The sequence below is a fragment of the Chelonia mydas genome, chromosome 1, assembly GCF_015237465.2.
Source record: "Chelonia mydas isolate rCheMyd1 chromosome 1, rCheMyd1.pri.v2, whole genome shotgun sequence".
Lineage (NCBI taxonomy): Eukaryota > Metazoa > Chordata > Testudines > Cheloniidae > Chelonia > Chelonia mydas.
The window spans coordinates 226,331,450-226,355,212 of NC_057849.1; the positions used below are offsets into that span (position 1 = coordinate 226,331,450).

At 43.5% G+C, this 23,763-nt stretch overlaps 1 protein-coding gene across 5 annotated transcripts in view; it reads right to left on the reverse strand.

Annotated features, from left to right (window-relative positions):
* The window catches only part of PARVB (parvin beta), a 97,759-nt gene that overhangs the window by 71,135 nt on the left and 2,861 nt on the right, over positions 1-23,763 (reverse strand). Inside the window, exon 1 of one of the 5 annotated variants that reach the window (XM_027824222.3) lies at positions 18,130-18,486. The exons of 1 other annotated variant lie outside the window; for it this stretch is intronic. Coding sequence is in view for 1 of the 4 variants with exons in the window: in XM_037914708.2 (XP_037770636.1) it covers position 5,110 (1 nt within the window). In the remaining 3 variants the exon portion in view is untranslated. Of the gene's footprint in view, positions 1-5,109; positions 5,257-18,129; positions 18,487-23,763 lie in introns of those variants that run through there. 3 more of the 5 variants (XM_037914708.2, XM_037914718.2, XM_043537976.1) reach the window with 3 other exon arrangements.

The following is a 23,763-nucleotide window of genomic DNA, read 5'->3' on the forward strand; positions in this document are numbered from 1 at the left end:
AATCAGAGAACAAAAAGGGTTTTTTGTAAAATAATGAAATAAATAATTAGTAAAAGAAATGAAAGCTGAGATTTTCCTGTAATCCCCTGAAGAATAATGTGAGTGGGGTAAGGTCATGAGGCTTGTGATAAATCACCTGAGTTGACAACAATGAGATACCTCAAATTGTTTAGCTCTAGGATCCCTATTCTAGCCCAATGCCCAGTAATATAGCAAGTTAGGTGCTCAGTACAACACAGCAAAAAAAAGGAAATCAAAGGTAGCAGAAAAGCAACAGTGAGAAGTCTTCAACCCCAGTTATGTGTTTTAGGACTCACTGAGACCTACACCTGTTCCATTCTGAACTTATTATGGCTTTAAAGATCAGTGCCCTGAATTGGACTACACTCTCATGCTGTTGTCATGGGCATTCAGTCAGCAGCAACACGCTCCCCTCCTTTCTTTGGCATGTATTGTGCCTCTTCTCAGGCACCACGAGTCATGAGACAAGGAAAATTAAACAACACAGCCTGGGATTTGAAAAGGGAAATAGGAGACACATATATCAGCCTCCCATGATACACGTCCTGTGAGATTTCCATGGAAAGTGCAGAGGCGGTCGTTCAAAACCCAGGACATCATCCTTGTAAATCAAACAGTGGTTTACAGAATCCCCTTTACTTGTGCACTGCCTAAACAGAGCCCAATCCTCCCTCCCACTACTGACACGGACTTGTGCCTTACCTCTCCAGTAGTTCCACTGAAATCAGAGTGAGGTACAACTATCTCAATGCAAGTTAGAGTGGCAGAATTTAGCCCTTACATTTTAATCTCTTCACAGCAGGGACCTCACTACTATCATGCACTTACAGTGGCACTACTGAAATAGTAAAAAACAATAAAGAATCATCAAGTGGCCAGTGGGTTTGTCAAACACCATGGAAGCTGCCCTAAATCATCCAGGCAACAGAGCATTCTCTGGCCTATGGGATCCCCACCTTTAACTCACCACCATTAACGTTCTTGTTATAAAGGGCAATCACTAACTCTCAACTCTTAAAAAACAAAATAGAGTGATAACTAATTAATTTTAACTACAGTTATTTCTGACCCAAGGATTGAACCTCACCCAATAGAAAAGCAACAGCTGTCACAATGCTGATCATGGCACTTTGGACGCACAGCACCTTCCACTTAGTTCATATGGTTGGTTAATTTCATCCTCTATTTCACTTGTTCAAAATTTCCAAATTGTGCGTGTAAAAAAGTAACAACTGACAGCTTTTAGGGAAAAAATTGGTCTTGTGGTTAAACCACAGGTCTGGAAACCAGGAGATCCCGTAGGGTCCTATGCCTGGCTACATCACATACAAATTAACTGAGCACATCACTTCACCTCTCTGCCTCAAAGAAGGTGCAAATGTGATGCCTATGTACACATGCTAACACCGTGTGGCTCATTGTCCCCCTCTAGTGGCCAAGGATACACAGAAATTGACAAGCCTACTACTGCATTACTGATGTGTTAATGTTTGCAAAATCTGATGAGATCTTTGGATAAAAAGTGAGAGAGCAGTGCAAAATATTCATCAGTTAGGGATGCAAAAGTAGCAACAATACTAGGCAGTTACTTCAATCAAACTGATAGGAACTGACCTGATCACATTCATAGGAAGGCAAAGTGTTAGGAATTACATCCAAAACAGAAGTACTTTAATAAAAGGAAATGACTAGTAAGCCTGAATAGGCAGACAATACACACACTCACAGTAACCAGATAAGCCGACAGACTAACAGTGCCATTTAGACACAGGGAGGTCAGAAAGAAGGCAAATGCAAAACAACTGCTTTTGAGAAAGAGAGCTCTGATCACACTTCTTTTTTTAGCTCAGAGAAGTGGGTCACATTGGCTTCTATGGGCTTGTGTTAAATTGACAGTGACAGTCCCATCAGAGACTGGCGGGCAGTGAACAAAAGGTCTCCCTTATTTCCCCCTAAAAGGATTTTTTTAAAAAACACTCACATCAGATAGAAGCCATACATTCTGGATTAGGATTGGCTGAAAATTTTCCATCAAAACAGTCTTTCAGTGGAAAATTATGTTTGACAAAACAAAATTTTCCACAAAAAGTGTCTGTTTTCCACGGAATATTTCAATTTTTCGCCAAAATCTTTTGGTTTTTGAGTTGAGTTTTCAGCAAAAACAGAACATTTCCATGGAAAAATTTAAGAAAAATCTTTTTTTTTCTCCTATTGTTGTTGAAAACTGCCATAGAAAAAAAAATAATTCAGACGAGCTGTATTCAGGGTGTAATGCTATAACATTCAGTACGATTGTAATGTGACAGAGCCCCAAAGGATACATCTACACGACAATAAACCACCTGTGGCTTACCCATGTCAGCGGACTCAGACTGCGGAGCTATACAGCTGCATCGTAGCCATTTGGGCCTGGGCTGGAGCACGAGCTCTGGGACCATCCCAGAGCCCATTGGTGATGGGAAATGGAAGAACCATGCACTGTTTGAGGCCTGCATATGTTTTTCCTTTGCAATGTAGTTATGCAGCTGTTTCTTTTCTATAGTTAAAATGCCCACTGAGTCAAAGAACCAGGACCGCAGGACAGATGAATGAAGTCTCAAAATTGATTTCTGTGTTTAGCCCATAAACAAATATCTCCATACCCTTAAATAAAAGCATGTGTCCAGCTCTATTCCCTGACAGAATCCGCTTTTAAGGATTCAGCAGTTATGAATCCTTTTAAATATAACAAAAAGATATTAAACTTGTTTCCTGAACTAAGCAGAATGGGACCAGGACAACTAGGAAGATATTGCTGAAATGAACACTGTTCTGGTCCTTATGTAGCTATGGGGCTTAATGAGGATCAGCACGTGGATAACAGTTAGAGAAAGAAAACGTGTGCCTATTTAAATAAAGGGGCTCAAATTCCATGTTACAGGCTCTACTGGGCCATTGATCACTATTTTTTTTGTTTTGTTTTGTGTGTGTCAGCGGTCATTTCGACTATAGAAAAGAAACAGCCACTGACCTACATTGCAAAAGAAAAGCATACATAGGTCCCTAACAGTGAACGGTTCTTCCCTAACTCAAGAAGAGAGAGGAACAAGAGTCCCCCTCATTTAGATAAAGTCATCACAGATCAACAATCCCAGCTCCTTCATTTATAATATATTTAACTCTCCCCATGCATCATGGCAGTTTGCCTGGGATGCTTTGTTACTGTCACAATTAAGTCGCCTGCATGGCAGTTGATCTTTTTTGTTCTTCTGCACTTTGGAACAGAAAGTTATTCAACTCAAGCTTGACAAAGGAACAAGAGAACATGGGTCAGGAATGTCCTACTAACATCCTGTATTAATTGTTCTGTGACGTGGGACCTTCCTCCTTTGTTTCCTGCTTCTTATCTCTACCTCTTCCCCAGTTTTGAATGCATGCCACCTAGAGAGGAGGTAATTACTTAAGGACAACTGATAACTAGCCATCTTCTCCACTAGCTTATTCACTGCTACCTAGTAAGTAGGAAACTCTCCCAAGCAAATGAAGGCCATCCATTTCTAGAATCTGAACATTTTAACAGGAAAAAAATGTTTGTACAGCACCTAGCACAATGGGGTGAGGATCCATGAGTGGGACTCCTAGGCACTACCACAATACAAATAATAAAGCTTCTATCCTTCAAGACGTGAACTGAATGGATTCAATAAAGTATCTTCCTGAGCCTGCAAAAGGATTGCTTCAGTCCATGAGTTTGCACCCTTGCTCAGTTAAAGTTCTGCCATAAAAAGAAGGGATTTTCCACTCATTAAACAAGGATTTGTTGGCGGTGGAATGGAGGCGGTGGTTGGTCTTTGTTGTTTCCCACTGCCTCCTGCATGAATAACAGGAACCTTGTATTTAAGAGAGGGAGGTAGAGTCTGAAAGTTGCCTGTTAAAACATTAAGGAAAGAAAGAGTCTAATGTGCAGAGAAAAGCTATGTGGGGAGACCTACCGAAGTAAATGTCATCCTTTAGTACCCCTGCACTAGCCTTGGGCAACATCAATATTCCCTTTGGAGATACTTGTTCTTCACCCCTCCTCCCCTACCCTCCAACCCCCAGCACCGCCTTGCTATATAGTTAATAAAGAAGTTATTTTAAATTTCGTACAGCAAATTCTATATAAAGCATTGCATATTACTATGTAGTCCACACTACTACTTTGGACTTCTACACCAAAGAAAAGTTCAAAGAGATTTATCAGAATGAATTAATCTTCACAGACATTATTGTATTATCATCTCCATTTTTAAAAAGATAATAGACACACAGAGTCTGAGGGCAAAGTTTGGGAACCCAAATTAGGCACCTAAATAAGGGGCTAGTTTTCAGGTGTGCTGACACCCCCCAATTCCCACTGAGCAATGAGTGCTGAGCACCTCTAAAAATCAGGCCACTAACATGAGCACCCAAGTTTCTAAGTTTTGGACAAAGTGACTACTGAAGGACAAATCAGCCAGTTAACCAGCAGAGCCAGGAACGTACCTGAAGAGTCCCAACACAGTCCATTCATTTTAATCTCTGATCACACAGCATTGTCCCTTCTCCCCAAAAAACCAACAAAAATTACTTGCTAACTTCTGTATACTTTAAATCTGGCCCCAAATAAGGGCTCAATGCTGCAAACACTACCATTTGTCACCATTAGCGATTCCGACTGAAGTTAATGTGATTCCACCAGGTAGTAAACATTACAATGAATGATATTTGCAGAAACAGACTCGAGGATAGGGTGACCAGATGTCCCAATTTTATAGGGACAATCCCGATTTTGGGGTCTTTTTCTTATATAGGCTCCGATTACCCCTCACCCCATGTCCCAATTTTCCAAATTTGCTGTCTGGTCACCCTACTCGAAGATAAACATTTCCACAGCCTTCTCAGTTGGATACGGATCATCAGGAGAAGTTGTACATGCTTCAGCTTATTGCTTTTCTTCTCCTATTTGTTCTAATTGATATAAAGTGTTATGCAGAATTTTATATTAAGCATACATATGTCTACACATTTGCACACGTCAAATGTTTTTTTCTGACTATGTCAAGAGAAATAAAAGGCAACAGGACTCACTGATGAAGGCAATGACAGCAGATAAACACCGGTAGTAGCAAGAAAATGGCACTCTCCAATCCAGCCTGCAATATGGAAGTCAAGAAAGAAGCCGTTTGCTATATATGAATTCGCATCGACAGCTATGACTCGCAATTTAAGGAAAGGAACTCTTTTTGGTGCAGAAAAGTGACTGCAGGAAAAGTATACTGAAGATAACAGATGCTGCAAACCACAAATATAAGTTCTCTCTGAACTGTTACTAACAGCTCTAGATGCACAAACATCAACAAAAAAGGAAAGGGAGTCCTGCTGTGGGGTTTTGCTAAAAAACAAACAAACAAACCTTGCAATTCAGATATTTAACTCAACAAATTTTATTGTTTTATAGTAAATACTGGGTCTGAATCCAGTACAATGTAAATAGGGTCCAGCCTAGGGATGGGCAGACTATTTCACAAGGTTGGAAACCACACCCAGAAACTCAACCAAAGCTTTCAAAGTGTTTAGCACCTCTTCCTGTCCCGAAGCAGCAAAATAGCAGCAGCCAGAGTCTACAACTCATAGCCATGCTGGCTAGTGCCTTCACTCTGTGAATACATTCAGTGATTTCAGCAGAGCTACTTGCATGGTAGGATATTACTCCACGTATGGTAGAATCTGACCTTTTAAGGAGTTTTTCTAATGGTTTCCGGTTCTGCCATATTCAGGAAATTATTATTTGTATGGCAAGAGCCTCTAGGGGTTCCACCAAGATCAGGGCCCCATTATGCTGGCTGCTAGACAAACACAGAGTAAGAAACAGCTCATGCCCCCAAAGAGTTTACAATCCAAGTAGTCAAATCAGACAGAAGCTGGGAGATAGAAAGTATTTGTATTCCCATTTTACAGATGGGAACCGAAGCACAGAGAGACTCAGTGACCTGCCTGAGATCACATGGAAATTTTGTAGCAGAGCCCAAATTGGACTCAGGTCTTTGAGTCCTAATCCAGTCCAGCATTCCAACCACATGACTATTCTTGGAATTTCAGGAGAAAACTCAACCATGGGAAATATCAGCCCAAGTACCAACCAAAAGAGGCTCCGAGTTTTGTGAGGGATCCAAATGTTTGGATTATAGATTTGGGTGAGCATCCAAGCGTTCAAATATTTCACTGAACAGAAGGTGCAGAGTTTTGGAGATGAGGCTAGAAATTCCTCATGGTCTGTCAGTCTAGCCTGTTGCATTTCCTTTTTATTCTAAGGAAACACATCAGTGGCATCAGGCACCAGCCTACCTCATAGTTTGCATAAGGCAAGACATTATTTTGTGCCATGAGGTGCAGCAGCAGCAGTCTTGGCAGGCAGATGTTCAGTGGGCTTGGGCACTTTGAAGAGGAAGTGAGCCCTTCAAATCCAACCACTGGCCAATCTAAATTTCTTTTTAAAGCTACACAGCCTGACCGTGACTCAGGTTGGCGGGGAAAAGTGGGCAGAAGAGCTACCCAGTGAGATACACTCAAAGCCAGGAAAGAGAAGCGGCTTTGCTATTATTTCCTGTTTCTAATGTAGTAGTGTGCAAGCACTCCAAACAGGAATCGCGGCCCCATTGCTCTAGGCACCACAAAAAAATCCCACACAAAGGCAACCCCTGCCCCAGAAAGCTCACCCAGTATAAGAACAGCCTCCTTGAACTACACTTGCATAGATCCAGCAGCCAAGAATCATCACATAGGGGTTGCTGAAGGTTAGCATGGGAATCTTTCCTTCTCCACATCCTGCTCAGGCCATTCAGAGGGCAGAAGCCTGATTCCTTGGGCTCTGTTCTCCAGTGAGAACTCCTCCTTCACTCCCAATGTCAATTTACAGTCATGTTACTACCCATGGTGTGACATGCCAAAATACCCAGCATCCTTGGAACAACAGTCTGCGTCGCTTGTGCAGACCTGTCCATTACAAAAGTGAAATTTCCCAATCAGGACAGATTCTTGTTATCTGTATTTTCACTTCCTTGAGAAAACTCTCCACTGTACCACGCTGCCTCCCCACAGCTGGATTTGCTCTCAAGCAAAATTCCCTAGTGCAATGAAACTCCTTTCACCGTGACCTAGGAAGTCCCATATTGTTTTCAGGCACTTCAGTGGGTATGTAAATTGCAATTCTGATTGGCTTCAATATGACAGGTCTCCAAGATGGGGTGTGAATAGGGTGACCAGACACCAAATGTGAAAAATCGGGACAGAGGGTGGGAAGCAATAAGAGCCTATATAAGAAAAAGACCCAAAAATCGGGACTGTCCCTATAAAATCGGGACATCTGGTCACCCTAGGTGTGAACAGCCTTACCAGCGAGCCAACAATGACATAGATCCCTAAGGGGTTGGACTCAGCATAGATTAAAGATATAGTGCCAGCCACTCCTTCCCTGCCCAACGTCCTGGTGAGGTAGTGTCACTGTAGCAGATCTCTGGAGCATGCGCAGGAAGGGAGGCAAACGATGATCCCAACAAGATGGCATGTGAATGAAGACCAGTGGAGAGCGAATTAGAAGAGGCACATTAAGGGAAAGTCCACAATCAGATGCCTGGAAACCCTTCCAAAACCCCACTGCCCCTGAAGAAAAGAAGATTCAATCCTCTGTGTGTGCCAGAGCTGTGTATTATACCCATACCACTATGCAAGACAAAAACTACAGTATGCAAATGCCATTCTATTTTAAACTGAAAGAGACAACAATCTTTGCATCTATTTAATAATATGTCTTCAAACTCTGCCAAGCAGGCTAAGTGGGAAGATGTGTTTTGAGGATCACACATTGTTTTTATTTAAAGATAATGAGAAACAGACAACATGCTCTATAAAGAGACTGTAATAGTTCCCCATCTCATCCAACTCCCACGTTTCACGACATCAGGAGTTTATTTCCCCACCCCAAAGAACTGGTGTACATCTCTCTCGCTTAGCTAATTAAAAGTTTTCACAGCCAACATATGGAAGCTACACTGAAAAATACATCCTTTCTTTTCAGTGTATATTTGTATTACAGTTCAATCATTTTAAATAAGAAATACTAAATGAGGAATTGGAAGTCATTAAAGCCAGAAGGGCTGGCCTGTTTTATGATCACTTGAAAATACATTTTATTGGGTGTTGAAAAGTGTTTTTATAATAATAAATAATAAATAATAACAACAACAAGCAGCTCTTATAGAGATCTCCAAGTGTTTTACAGAAGAGGCAAGTATCATTATCCTCTTTTTAAAGTCTAAGAAACAGTCACTGAGAGATAATAGTCTTGCTGAAGGTCACCCTGCCAGCCAACAGCAGGGCCAGAAATAAAACCATGTCAAGGGCCATATCACCTAGGCTACACTGCCTTCTCCTCTCTCCCTACCCCTTACCCCACTCCTCCAATACATAAATAAATAAAAAATAAATATTCTGCCAACCGACTCCTTAAGGCAAGACTGAACTGGAATCATGTTGCACACCATGTTTTTCAATTAATTTAAACGCGGCACAGAATCCATGACTTCTGGCTGCAGAAACACAGGTTTCTTCGTGGTTAAGATGGAGTCCCAGTATTGTCTACATGGTGACTTATTGCACAGTAAGCCACTGTGTGACTGTGTAGTGCACCAACTTGCTGTGCAAACATTGTTACAGCACAGTGAAAGCCCTAGCATACGGCTTAGCATACTACTTCAAAGTGCAGTATGGTAAACCACACTCTCACACTTTTGCTGTAGCAGTGGCCACACCGTGAGTTACTACACAGCAAGCTGGGGTAATGTAGATTCACAGTAAATCCTCCTGTAGACAAGACCCAAGTCAAGAAATACATACATGGGCAGGCTGGACACATTCCATCCAGTAAAGGTTAGTAGGGTGTGCACGTGTGCCTGCACAAACACAAGCATTATCCATCTCAGAGGTGATGACTAAAGAGGGTAACAAAAATAGCACATAAAGCAAGAGGTATTCCATATCTACCACACATGTGGCCAGAAAAACCCAACACAAACGCCATATTTTGCATATCACAGCATGTAACTCAATCTATTGCATCAACTGACCTAATACAGCCCCAGTGGGAATCAGTAACCTCCAGCAGTAACAACTAATGTATTTAACATATTTCAAAGACAAAATCCACTCAAAGTAACAACGCATCCCTCCCAACAGTCACCATCGTCTGCTGGAAAACCATGTGATGGGGTGGAGGAATTATTTAAGCTCAGTACCAATGTGGACACAAGAACAAATGGATATAAACTGGCCACCAGGAAGTTTAAACTTGAAATTAGACAAAGGTTTCTAACCATCAGAGGAGTGAAGTTTTGGAATAGCCTTCCAAGGGAAGCAGTGGGGGCAAAAGATTTATCTGGCTTTAAGATTAAACTCAATAAGTTTACGGAGGAGATGGTATGATGGGATAACATGATTTTGGTAATTAATTGATCTTTAAATATTCATGGTAAATAGGCCTAATGGCCTGTGATGGAATGATAGATGGGGTGGGATCTGAGTTACCCAGGAAAGAATTTTCTGTAGTATCTGGCTGGTGAATCTTGCCCATATGCTCAGGGTTTAGCTGATCGCCATATTTGGGGTCGGGAAGGAATTTTCCTCCAGGGCAGATTGGAAGAGGCCCTGAAGGTTTTTCGCTTTCCTCTGTAGCATGGGGCATGGGTCACTTGCTGGAGGATTCCCTGCTCCTTGAAGTCTTTAAACCACGATTTGAGGACTTCAATAGCTCAGACATAGGTGAGAGATTTTTTGCAGGAGTGGGTGGGTGAGATTCTGTGGCCTGCGTTGTGCAGGAGGTCAGACTAGATGATCTTAATGGTCCCTTCTGACCTTAGTATCTATGAATCTATGAGTATTGCTGCCACAAGTTGTCACCAATCACCACATTACTCAGAGTCATGGAGGCCTCATGCGACAATAAAAACTGGATAGAGATTATACTGGGGGAGGAGGGAAATGTCAGCTGGTAATGAAAACATAAGAGCTCCATTAGAGAACCATTCAGACTAAGGCATCAATAGAATCGACACAATGATCGCTGACTAGACATAGCCTGTTGCATCAATCAGGTCCCAAGGGGCACAGATTCAGGTTGACTAGCAGGTCAGGTTTTTCTGTTTTAGATACAGCAAGCTGACTTTTAAGTCACTAGCTTCTGCAGTAAATTATAAATAACTGCATCCAGTTAGCCCGAGATGTCAGAGAACAAAATCTGCTGAAGTCATGACTGCTTTGATGACTTGAGGTCAGTGCAAGGGAAAGCCTGCGGGTAACCAGCTTTTGTCTTCCCTACTTCCTGCTGTCACTAAGTCTTCTAAAAAAAACATAACGGGTTTGAGGGATGCCTCTTAGTTTGCTGATGTGCTGAGGAAGATGAACCACTGAAACAGGAACACGGTATGGTTGAAAATATGAAACGGCGGTGCACAACTCTGAGGTTAACAGGGGAAGCATAAAGCAGCTCCAGTTACAGGCTCTACCAACTGTAATGATGGTCAAAAGTCCCAAAGAGACACTGCTATATGAAAGCAGTGGGTCCTTCTTATGGTATATGCCAGTGTCAGTGTACTGTGTTCTTAGCTTTTCTGATGTCCCTAACAAGTAGTCATCAAGGGTTCTCTATGTCCCATGTATCCTCACATAACACCCCACACTTCCAAATTCATAAACACAGGCTGAGATTTTCATCCACGTGCAAGGGATTTGGAAACCTAATCACCTTTAGAATAAATAAAGGAAGCACAGGGAGGAATGTCTGTGAGGGGAGGGCTCCTACCTCATACTGAGAATGAGGGGCGATCAGCAGGTTATCTCAAGTGCCTATATACAAATGCACAAAGCCTGGGAAACAAGCAGGGAGAACTGGAGGTCCTGGTGATGTCAAGAAATTATGACGTGATTGGAATAACAGAGACTTGGTGGGATAACTCACATGACTGGAGTACTGTCATGGATGGTTATAAACTGTTCAGGAAGGACAGGCAGGGCAGAAAAGGTGGGGGACTAGCACTGTATGTAAGAGAGCAGTATGACTGCTCAGAGCTCCGGTATGAAACTGCAGAAAAACCTGAGTGTCTCTGGATTAAGTTTAGAAGTGTGAGCAACAAGAGTGATGTAGTGGTGGGAGTCTGCTATAGACCACCGGACCAGGGGGATGAGGTGGACGAGGCTTTCTTCCGGCAACTCGTAGAAGCTACTAGATCACACGCCCTGGTTCTCATGGGCGACTTTAATCTTCCTGATATCTGCTGGGAGAGCACTACAGCGGTGCATAGACAATCCAGGAAGTTTTTGGAAAATGTAGGGGACAATTTCCTGGTGCAAGTGCTAGATGAGCCAACTGGGGGGGGGAGCTTTTCTTGACCTGCTGCTCACAAACCGGGAAGAATTAGTGGGGGAAGCAAAAGTGGATGGGAATCTGGGAGGCAGTGACCATGAGTTGGTTGAGTTCAGGATCCTGACACAGGGAAGAAAGGTAAGCAGCAGAATACGGATCCTGGACTTCAGGAAAGCAGACTTCGAATCCCTCAAGGAACTGATGGGTAGGATCCCCTGGGGGAATAACATGAAGGGGAAAGGAGTCCAGGATAGCTGGCTATATTTCAAGGAATCCCTGTTGAGGTTACAGGGACAAACCATCCCGATGGGTCGAAAGAATAGTAAATATGGCAGGCGACCAGCTTGGCTTAAAGGTGAAATCCTTGCGGATCTTAAACATAAAAAAGAAGCTTACAAGAAGTGGAAGATTGGACAAATGATCAGGGAAGAGTATAAAAATATTGCTCGGGCATGTAGGAATGAAATCAGGAGGGCCAAATCACACCTGGAGCTGCAGCTAGCAAGAGATGTTAAGAGTAACAAGAAGGGTTTCTTCAGGTATGTGGGCAACAAGAAGAAAGCCAAGGAAAGTGTGGGCCCCTTACTGAATGAGGGAGGCAACCTAGTGACAGAGGATGTGGAAAAAGCTAATGTACTCAATGCTTTTTTTGCCTCTGTCTTCACGAAGAAGGTCAGCTCCCAGACTGCTGCGCTGGGCATCACAGCATGGGGAGTAGGTGGCCAGCCCTCTGTGGAGAAAAAGGTGGTTAGGGACTATTTAGAAAAGCTGGACGTGCACAAGTCCATGGGGCCGGACGCGTTGCATCCGAGAGTGCTAAAGGAATTGGCGGCTGTGATTGCAGAGCCATTGGCCATTATCTTTGAAAACTCGTTGCGAACGGGGGAAGTCCCGGATGACTGGAAAAAGGCTAATGTAGTGCCAATCTTTAAAAAAGGGAAGAAGGAGGATCCTGGGAACTACAGGCCAGTCAGCCTCACCTCAGTCCTCAGAAAAATCATGGAGCAGGTCCTCAAGGAATCAATCCTGAAGCACTTACACGAGAGGAAAGTGATCAGCAACAGTCAGCATGGATTCACCAAGGGAAGGTCATGCCTGACTAATCTAACTGCCTTCTATGATGAGATTACTGGTTCTGTGGATGAAGGGAAAGCAGTGGATGTATTGTTTCTTGACTTTAGCAAAGCTTTTGACACAGTCTCCCACAGTATTCTTGTCAGCAAGTTAAAGAAGTATGGGCTGGATGAATGCACTATAAGGTGGGTAGAAAGCTGGCTAGATTGTCGGGCTCAACGGGTAGTGATTAATGGCTCCATGTCTAGTTGGCAGCCGGTATCAAGTGGAGTGCCCCAAGGGTCGGTCCTGTGGCCGGTTTTGTTCAATATCTTCATAAATGATCTGGAGGATGGTGTGGATTGCACTCTCAGCAAATTTGCGGATGATACTAAACTAGGAGGAGTGGTAGATATGCTGGAGGGTAGGGACAGGATACAGAGGGACCTAGACAAATTGGAGGATTGGGCCAAAAGAAATCTGATGAGGTTCAACAAGGATAAGTGCAGGGTCCTGCACTTAGGACAGAAGAATCCAATGCACCGCTACAGACTAGGGACCGAATGGCTAGGCAGCAGTTCTGCAGAAAAGGACCTAGGGGTGACAGTGGACGAGAAGCTGGATATGAGTCAACAGTGTGCCCTTGTTGCCAAGAAGGCCAATGGCATTTTGGGATGTATAAGTAGGGGCATAGCCAGCAGATCGAGGGACGTGATTGTTTCCCTCTATTCGACATTGGTGAGGCCTCATCTGGAGTACTGTGTCCAGTTTTGGGCCCCACACTACAAGAAGGATGTGGATAAATTGGAGAGAGTCCAGCGAAGGGCAACAAAAATGATTAGGGGTCTGGAACACATGACCTATGAGGAGAGGCTGAGGGAACTGGGATTGTTTAGTCTGCAGAAGAGAAGAATGAGGGGGGATTTGATAGCTGCTTTCAACTACCTGAGAGGTGGTTCCAAAGAGGATGGTTCTAGACTATTCTCAGTGGTAGAAGAGGACAGGACAAGGAGTAATGGTCTCAAGTTGCAGTGGGGGAGGTTTAGGTTGGATATTAGGAAAAACTTTTTCACTAGGAGGGTGGTGAAACACTGGAATGCGTTACCTAGGGAGATGGTAGAATCTCCTTCCTTAGATGTTTTTAAGGTCAGGCTTGACAAAGCCCTGGCTGGGATGATTTAATCGGGGATTGGTCCTGCTTTGAGCAGGGGGTTGGACTAGATGACCTCCTGAGGTCCCTTCCAACCCTGATATTCTATGATTCTAAATGGAAATTGGATATCCAAATCCCCCTAGGCAACTTTGAAAATCTCAGTCATATTTTTACTCACTCCCCATGCCCTCAAGTTTGAAACTCTGGACTTCTGTGTCCACGGTATTGACCATATGTATACCTGGTACTTCCTGTATCAGGAAACCTCTCTGCACTGTAGATAAAGTTATCACGTAGGCTGAGCAGCAAGCCTGAAGCTGCTAAAACACTGAACCCTACAGCAAGCAGAGTCTGCCTCACCTGGCTCTTAAACCCTTACCTAGAAACTGATAGATTTCGGCAATGGAAGGAGTTCACTAGCTGAGCCCCTGTTCTTGTGAAATAAAGGCATGATCCAAAGCCCAGTGAAGTAAGTGGAAAGACTCCCATTGACTTCAATGGGCTTTCAATCAAGTCTTAAAAGCAGAACATTTTGGACCAGACAGAACATACTCTTGGGTGAAGAATGATGGAGGCAATTTTGGTTTGCTGCAGAGAGTGAAAAGATGACAGGATAAACATCAATCATATGCGAATGTTTGGCCTAGGCGGCTGCTTTTAAAATATGCCAAAGAGATTTAATTTTACAATACTCCTTGTGTATATAAAACTCAGAACTGTATTGAATAAGCCCTCTGTACTCCCACAGTACTGAGCTGTGAATCACTTGAATAAAATTTACATTAATAAAGAGCCCTGGTATGTTACAATCCATAAAAAGCACTGAAGTAGTTATGATTTCAGGCATTGCAGATATAGTCCAGCCTAAACCACCACAAGTCAACCACCACAAAGGAATTGAGCAGTCTATAAAATGCCTTTTCCCCCTCCAACAGTATTTTTAAAAACAGTTGTGAAAACTGATTTTCTGTAAATTAAGTATTTTGATAACTATTTTGCTACCATTTCTGAAAAAAGTTTTTAAAAAAATCCAAAAATTTTAGTGAAAACAAAAAAAAGCTATTTCAAAACACTTTGAAATAAAACCAACTTCAGTATTTCAATTTTTTTAAAAAAGGGTGTTTGTTTTTCAACCTGCTCTAATAAAGATGCAGAGCTATTCTGCTGACTCTTGCTCCTGCCAGACCAAGTGAAGGTTTTTAGCTACGATCCAAGATATATAAAAAGATCCACCATTTCTCTCAGAGGTATTGTCCACACTTAAAAGCTTTTGCTAGTATAACTTAGACAAGTTTCCTAAATGAAATAAACTATATTGGCAAAAAAATTCTTTTGCTGGTATAACTGCATATACAGCATTGCTAGGGTTGCCAGGTGTCCAGTTTTCGACCAGAACACCCAGTCAAAAAGGGATCCTAGCAGCTCCAGTCAGCACCACTGACCAGGCCATTAAAAGTCCAGTTGGTGCAGGGCTGGAAGGCTCCCTGCCTGGCTCCGCGAGGCTCCCCAGAAGCGGCAACGTGTCCCTCAGCTCCTAGACGGAGTCCCACTGGCCGGGAACTGCAGTGGCGCCTCCGAGCGAGGGCAGTGCGCAGAGCCGCCTGGCCTCACCTCCACCGAGGAGCTGGTGTTCTGTGGACTCGGGAGCCACCCAATCCCCCGCCCCAGCCCTGAGCCGCCTCCCACACCCAAACTCCCTCCTGGAGCCCGCACCCTGAAGCCCCTCAAGCTCCCCACCCGAACCCCCTCCAACACCCCAACCCCCTCCCACATTCCAAACCCTTCAGCCCCAGCCCAGAGCCCCCTGTTGTACCCCAAACCCCTCATCCCCAGCCCCATCCCAGAGCCCGCTCCCCCAGCTGGAGCCCTCACCCCCCCACCGCAACACTCTGCCCCACCCCGCAGCCCCCTCCTGCACTCCAAAGCCCTCATCCTTAGTCCCACCCCAGAGCCAGCATCCCCAGATGGAGCCCTCACCCCCTCCTGCACCCCAATCCCCTGTCCCAGCCCGGAGCCCCCTCCCATACCCTGAACCCCTCATTTCTGGCCCACCCCAGAGCCCGCATCCCCAGCCATAGCTCTAACCCCCTCCTGCACCCAACTCTCCTGCCCCAGCTCAGTGAAAATGAGCAAGTGAGTGAGGGTGGGGAAATGGAGTGAGCAGGGGACAGGGCTGCTGGGCAAGGGCAGGACCTTGGAGAAGGGACAGAGAAAGGGTGTTCAGGTTTATGCGATAAGAAAGTTGGCAACCCTAAGCATTGCCAGCATAGCTACGTCATTTAAAAAAAGCAACAACAACAAAAATACACTCCTAACTAACTGACACTGCTATGCCAGCAAAACTTTAAAGTGTATACCTGACCCAACGCAGAGGGAACTAGTGGCAGGGGCAGAGGGGCCCTGAATGGTAGAATCCTATGAACAGCCAAGCTCAGAAGCAAATTCATGTTTGTTGTTATTTAAGGAAACACTAGGAAGGGGAATAAGTTGGACTCAATCCAGTGTGTGTCCATCAAGGCAGGAATGTCACCTGCCTCCATATAGGTACATGTATCATTTTAAAAGTATAATTCTAACAACATAAAACATGTAAATTCCCCTTCTAAAAACAATCAGTTCTGCTTAACCAGCTTTCATTCCACCATTGATCTACTTATTTAACTTTATACAGATATGAGCAGCAGTGATGCTGCGTAAATGGATCATAAAAGCTAACCAAGTGCAGACCAAAGATTCTGCGCTGTCTCTCTCTCGCTCTTTCTTTTTGTTAATATATCACCCTTTCATATGCAGATCAACTAGAAATCAGTGTTTCCAACTCTGACACTGAAAGCTGTGTGCCACTCTTCCATTACCTCAGAATACCTCGCTGGGCATACATGAACAATAAATTACACTTGGCTCTTACAGTGCTTTTCATCCACGGATCTCATGAGATGAGTTTACAAGAAGCGAACTAAGTATCATTCTCCCTACTTTACACCGGAGGAAACCAAAGCAGAGAGAGGTGAAGTGCTGTCAAAAGGCAGGTCGGTGCCAGAGCCAGGGACAGAACTCAGGTTTCAACATTCCCATTCTAGTGCTCTATCCACCACCAATGCTTTTCTTAAATAGCTATTGGAACTGGAAGTATCCTGCACAAATAATGGGTTATCTAATACACAACATTGGTGAAATATGGCATTTAATACCTAGAACGTTTTCCATTTTATTATTAATTTGCTCTTTATTTAGGAACACTAGAGCTGCAGACCCAATGGTTGAAATAATGTACGAATTGTCTGGTCTGTTCTTCCACTTAAAGTTTGCATTTCATGGCTATGGCATTTCAATTGTATTGCAGCTGTGAAATATGATCCTCCAAACTGGCCCTGAGGTTTGCGATCATTTGTCAGAAATGTCACTGCAGACCCTGCGGCAAGAATTTTTACTCATTATTTCCACATGGCACACAATGGTGGCCAAGAGGGGAAGAACTTTGAAACGGGAGGAGGAGCAAACATCCGGCCAGGCAGGAAACAAAAAGGACACAGAGTGCCTTGTTAACAAGATAAGGAGGATACAAGAAGAGCTACAGTATTAGTTGTTTCCTGCTATGGAACGTGACTCTATGGAACACGGATGGGAGGGACTCCCACAGTCATCAACAAGACACAAGAGCCAGTTCACAGACACAGAAAGGCAGAGCATCATTGAGGAAGAGGCTCAGAATCACTATTGTAGCTAGGGAAGGGCTCAATCCTGCAGCTCTTACTTGTAAAAGTAGCACCTCCTTATCCAAGCAGTCCCCTTAACTTCAGTGGGGCTACTTGCATGTACAAGGATTGAGGGATCAGGGCCCTACTTATTTTCCTCCCCCTACACTGATGAATCCATTGCCACCTACATTTAAACACAAGCTTCCAAATTACACACAATATGATCCCTTCACACAGTGAGTGACGATAAACAGCAAGATCTAACAACACTGGTCTCTGGTAACAGTCTAAACACACGGAACACCAGGCCAAGACACCGTACGGCAGTACTTAGTGGAACCCTGTCTCAAGCTCCACCTCCAGGATTTGCAAGGAACAGGTTAACTCAAGAGGTTTCCTGTTTGGCAAGAAATACCACAACAGTGCCCAGCCGCTTGCAGTTATTTGGCACTCTGTACCCCTGGTCATAAAATGAAGACGACACACATCAGACTAAAAGTTACAGCAAAGGCAGCAGGAGTGCAGGATTCCATGCACCATCCCAGTACATGCCTCAACCCTGATGCCTAACGTCTCCAGGGCTGAGCTATCAGCTTGTCCTTGGCCGTACTTTGGGCCTGTCTACAGCATAGCTGCACCAGTGCAAACCTCTGGTATAGACAGTCAACACTACTATAAGTTACCCCTGCTTGAAATCTGCAGACCAGCAATGGCTGTAGCCAGAACAAATCCCCAGAGCAGACAAGACTGCGACCAAGAATGACAATTGTGATGCAGTGGGAAATACTGACCTGCTAGGTTTTGGCAATGGAAGAAGTTCACCAGCTAAACGACTCCTTTAAATGATCAGCTGAGGTCCAGGCCCAGGTTCTGGGGAAGCAAACACCAGCCAGAGCACAAAATGTAAGCATCTGAACTAATCTGAAAGCACATGAACTCTTGCTGAAAGGGATTTTCCTGCTGGTTACTCAGGCCAGGTCTACACTACAGACCCATATTGGTATAAACAAGTCGCCCAGGGGTGTGAAAAATCCAGACCCCTGAGCGACACAGTCATACTGACTTGACTCCCCGGGCGGACAGCACTATGTGGACAGAAGAGCTTCTCCCACTGGCATAGGAGCATCTTCACTTAAACAGTACAGTCAATGCAGCTGCGCCAATGCAGCAGTTTGAGCGTAGATCTGTCGTCAGAAGTCATTCTCTCAATCAGCATTACACTCTGCAAGGGACAGGGGAAGAACGTTAGGGTTTTTGTTTTGTTTTAAATACTGGATCATTTCATGCCATGGGAAGCAAAATGGTGCTCACTCTGTAACATAACATGTTGTTAAATAGAGAGATCTGGTTGTTATATTACTGTGTAAAGTTTCTCTAACAAAAGATAACTGTTGGAATGATGATTGTATTGTCTCCAATATTTACATAGCTAAGATCTGTTAATTCCTAAATAAATAAAGCGGTAAAAAAAGATAGTGGATCATTTATTGTAGGCTTGTAAACTCAGTCACCAGCCAGGGAAAGATAACAAGCCACACACAGATCAGTTCATAGCCCTTACCTAAGGACTCTATTTATTGTCCAACACAAAAATGCTGAGTGACAAACGAAACAACAGTCCTATTCTCAAACCAGATTGTGGGGGCCCTGGCAGTTTAGGCTATGTCTACACTACAATTACAAACCTGCAGCTAGCCTGTGTCAGCTGACTCCGGCTCATGGGGCTTGGGCTAAGGGGCTGTTCAATTGCGGTGTAGACATTCGGGCTCGGTCTAGAGCCCGGCCTCTGGGACCCTACGAGGGGGAAGGATCCCAGAGCTCAGTCTCCAGGCCAAACCCGAAAGTCTACATCACAACTGAACGGCCCCTTAGCCCAAGTCAGCTGAAATGGGCCAGCCACGAGTGTTTAATTGCAGCATAGACATACCGTTAGCAGTGAGCACCTCCACCGAGCCAAGACTCATCACCTCCCAGGCTTCAGCTGCATCCCTTATCTGGTAATCATTAGGCCCAATCATCTGACACTGCCAAGCGGGTCAACTGATTCCCAGCACTTGCCTGCCAGGCTCCTCTTCCAGCACAGGGCTGGCTGATCTCTGGCCTCATTGGCCCTTTAAGGGGCAGACCACCCTATTACATTTGTGTTGAGGGATTTAGATGGGGGATCAGTAACATGTTATGACTGAGTCAGCTGCTCCTGTTGCGGTGAGAAGCCAGCAAAGTAAGAGATCACTAAGATGAGAATCCCTCGGTGGGAAACTTCTGGCCAGTCAGGCTGTGTGGCACAGGTGATGGTAGGATTCGAAATGTGGAGTTAGCCCGTGGTGTCAGAGGCCAGGAAGTGTCAAAGTGGTCTTGTTTGTCAAAAGTGTCAAACAAGAAACCTTGTTCCTCCAAAAAGCAATCCCTTTATGGTTTGCTCTTTTGTCCTTCACCACTGGTGAGGCGGCCCCCTAGGTGCGCTCTTCACCAGTTCTATTCTCACATCACCCTTGTTTACGGGACAAGTGGTGCGAGATGTCAGTTTTTTGCCACCTGCGTCTGGTCATTTCATTCAGATGTGGACTTTGAACAGCGATCCATGCTTTTGTCACCTCAGGATTAGATGACTGCAACGTGCCCCCTATGTGGGCTACACATTAACCAGTGCTTTGGGATCTAAACTGGCTGCCCATTGGTCTTCACATGGAGTGTTGGTTAATGACCTATAAAGCGCTAAATGCTTGGGACTGGCCTACCTGAGGGACCACCTCTCTCCCTGTGCCATACTGTCACAGCTGCTGGCAGCAGGAGTGCTAGAGCTGGATCCCCCTTGTTAGAAAAGAGAGAGGACAGCTGGCAGGGTGTTCTCTCCGAAGGCTATGGGTCTGTGGAATGCCCCATACACACACTTTTGGTCCAGAATAGCCTGAATTTGGTATCCTTCAAGCTAGGCTGCAAAAACCATCTGTTTGAGAGGGTTTACAGAGAGGGCTGAGGGTATGCTCACACAATGACAAAAGGAGAGAAAGGAGTTTTTGTAGGTGGCTGGCTGAATTCCTGTTGAAATTATTACTTTAATGCTCCTGGGATTTCAGTGTATTATTAATGAGGTGTTAAAGTGCCTAAAGCCTTGGATAGGCATCTTTTCAAATAATTTAATCTAAATTAAATAAACAAACTCTAGCTAACCGCAGAGCAGCAGGAGGAATTTAGTTCAGCACAGAACATCAGTGGATTGGGAGTTAAAGGAGTGTAATTTTTTGGTACACCCCGTCTCCCGTTCAGGCATTGTAGGATCAAATTATTATAGATTTGATGGCTCCAGAGCTCCCACAACAGCTGTGAGGCAAGCTTGGTCAAACTTGGCTAGGAGGTTCTGCTTCCATCTATTCTTCCATGTAGAGGCAGTCCAATGGAGCAATCCTAGCCTGAAAATCGTTGGCAAAACTTTGATGTGGAGGGACTGGAGGGCAGAGGAATGATGACTATGTCGCACCTAATTGCCAATGACAACTTTAAACCATTTGTAGATCTTTGGCAACAATTTGGCTTGCCCTGCTCTAGAGCATGGACATATCTCCAGTTAAAGCATTTACTTATGAATGTATTTGGACCAGATGCATTGGGAACTCCAAAACCTCCATGGTTTTGGAGGAAACTTCCCGGATTTACTCTGCCAACAGTATCCTTTTATGATTTTCTGGTCCAAAAAAATTCTGCCAAATATTGTATGCCAAGCTTGTCTCTCTCACCAACAGAATTTGGGCCAATAAAAAAAAAATATTACCTCACCCATCTTGTCTCTGCTAAAAACTGATAGTTTCAGAGATGCTTGGAATAGAGATTTGGATACACAACTATCTCTGACCCAATGGAATACAAAATTGTAGTCTTGGAGTCTGTAGTTGGTTTTTTAACATTAGATACAACTTATTCACCAAAAGACACTTTTTCGAATATACTATCCCCAGTACAGGCTATTGGTAATAGGCCTCATTAATGTTGACCACTGCTGGGTATGTAACTCCATTGGCATTACACTAACTCATATGTTTTGGGAGAGCCCCTGGGATTTCTGGTGAGCAATTTCCCACATTCCCAACCATAGAAGAATGGGACTGACCACATACTTTTCAAACATCTCATTTCAAGGGACGGCACTCATTTTAGTCTTAAAGTTCCCCCTATTCCATGCCCTCTCACATTATTAATGAAAATTTAGACCAGAACTATCCAGAAACAAAGTAGTGCCAATGTAGATGACCTCTCAAGGTCCCTCCCAGTCTTACGTTTCCATGAGTCTGTGAATTCAGGCAACGTTATCTTGAGTCTCACAATTTTTGGTGTGTGTAAATCTGTAGTTCCTGAAAGTGTATCACTAGGGGAGAATCCCAGCTTTTATTTTTATTTTTAAAAAGGCAGTTTCTAGCCCTGATGTTTGCAGAGCAAAGCTTGAAAATGTGCACCCAAAAGCATCAAAAACCAGGAGGCAAAGAACCTAACACTTTAAAAAAAAAAAAATCCCATTATTTTTAAGCCAATCTCATGAATTGTTTAGATGCAACTCATGATTTTTAAATGCTTGGAGTCTGCAACACTGGAATCATTACACTAAGGTTAGAGAAAAGGTTATTTATATGAAAGAAGTGAAACCCACCATTTGTTTCAAGTTTCCTGTATGTGCATTTTTGGGGTCTTTCATTTTGGATCTTTGTCACATACTGCATTTGTGCCTTGGCGGGTTGAAAGAAATAGCTGGCTGGAGTAGGGAAGAAGGCAGAAGAAGCTAAAGGAATGGAAGCCACTTCCCCTTACAGTGAATAACCTCCATGCCCTCAAAGTCATAATGCTGGCCCCGCCAGAACGTAAGCATGAAATAAACAAATTGTTGGTAACTACACAGGTCTGCGGAAATTATTTTTTTTCTTCATTTCCATTCATCCCATTTAAAGGAAAGAGTCACAAATTTAGATTTCCTTCCCATCAAGAAAAGCAATACAACTCAAGCAGTTTCCATCTAACACAAAAGACAATAATTAAAATAAGAATTCTATAGCCAGCGGGAGCTGTGGCCACTACAGGAGTTGGCAAAATAATAGGCAAGCTCAGCAAAACATGCATTTGGCCTCATCTAAAAGTGACTGCAGCATCGGATGTCCTGAAAAATACAATGTGGAAATTGTTTGTTTAAAAGTGATGCTGGCAACCTATTTAGGCTCAAAGAGTCACCTTCAAAAACCAAAAACTTAGTTGTATATTTTGAAATTGACTTATATCAGGGGACGTTGTGACTATATTTCTTCAGTACCTCAGAAATGGAATAGTGGGACAAAGTCTGAGCAACTCTGGATTAAAAAAGTATACTAATCAAAGGAAATGGCTTTTCTTCTCCCGGGTTGTGGTTTGGTATGGCCTAGCAACATCTCCTTTGATCCAAGTTTGGATGCCAAACATTTATATTTTAAAAAAAAAATGTACAGTTAATTGCTGTTCATAGAATAATTAAGTGTAATTAAAACATACACAATTGCAATAGGTTTCAGAGTAGCAGCCGTGTTAGTCTGTATTCGCAAAAAGAAAAGGAGTACTTGTGCCACCTCAGAGACTAACAAATTTATTTGAGCATAAGCTTTCGTGAGTCACAGCTCACTTCATCGGATGCATCCTTTTCTTTGTACAATTTCAATAGTTAAGTGAAAGGAGTTTCAAATGAAGTGATTTATCCCCTTCCCCTTCACCTCCAATCTTAATCTAGACGAGAGCCAAGAACGTCTCTGATTAGCAAAAACGTCAAAATTAGATTCAAACATAAGGAAATGACACTTGGATTTTCTGCTACCAGATATCAGTTGTTTGAGAATAAGGATGATGATGCTGAGGGATACCTCCTATATAGGACTAGACATGCATTCAGAGTCAAAGAATCAAAGGGCAAGAAAGTGAGTTATCCTTAAAAAGGACGTTGTCAATTAGTTTAGGGGAAAATTTAAGTTTAGTTTATAAAGAATTAAAACTAGTTCTACAAAATCTAATTACAGTATCTTCTTGTTTACACAAAAGTTGCATCATTTTAACTATTCTGATACAGTTAAACCAGTATCACCGCCATGAGGGTTTGTCCATAGTTAAAATGGACACTACCTATGCTGATGGGAGGGGTTCTCCTGTTAGCGTAGGTAACTCACCTCCCCAAGAGGCAGCTAGGTCAAGGAAAAAAGAAAAGGAGTACTTGAGTACTTGTGGCATCTTAGAGACTAACCAATTTATTTGAGCATAAGCTTTCGTGAGCTACAGCTCACTTCATCGCATGCATACCGTGGAAAGTGTAGAAGATCTTTTTATACACACAAAGCATGAAAAAATACCTTCCCCCACCCCACTCTCCTGCTGGTAATAGCTTATCTAAAGTGATCACTCTCCTTACAATGTGTATGATAATCAAG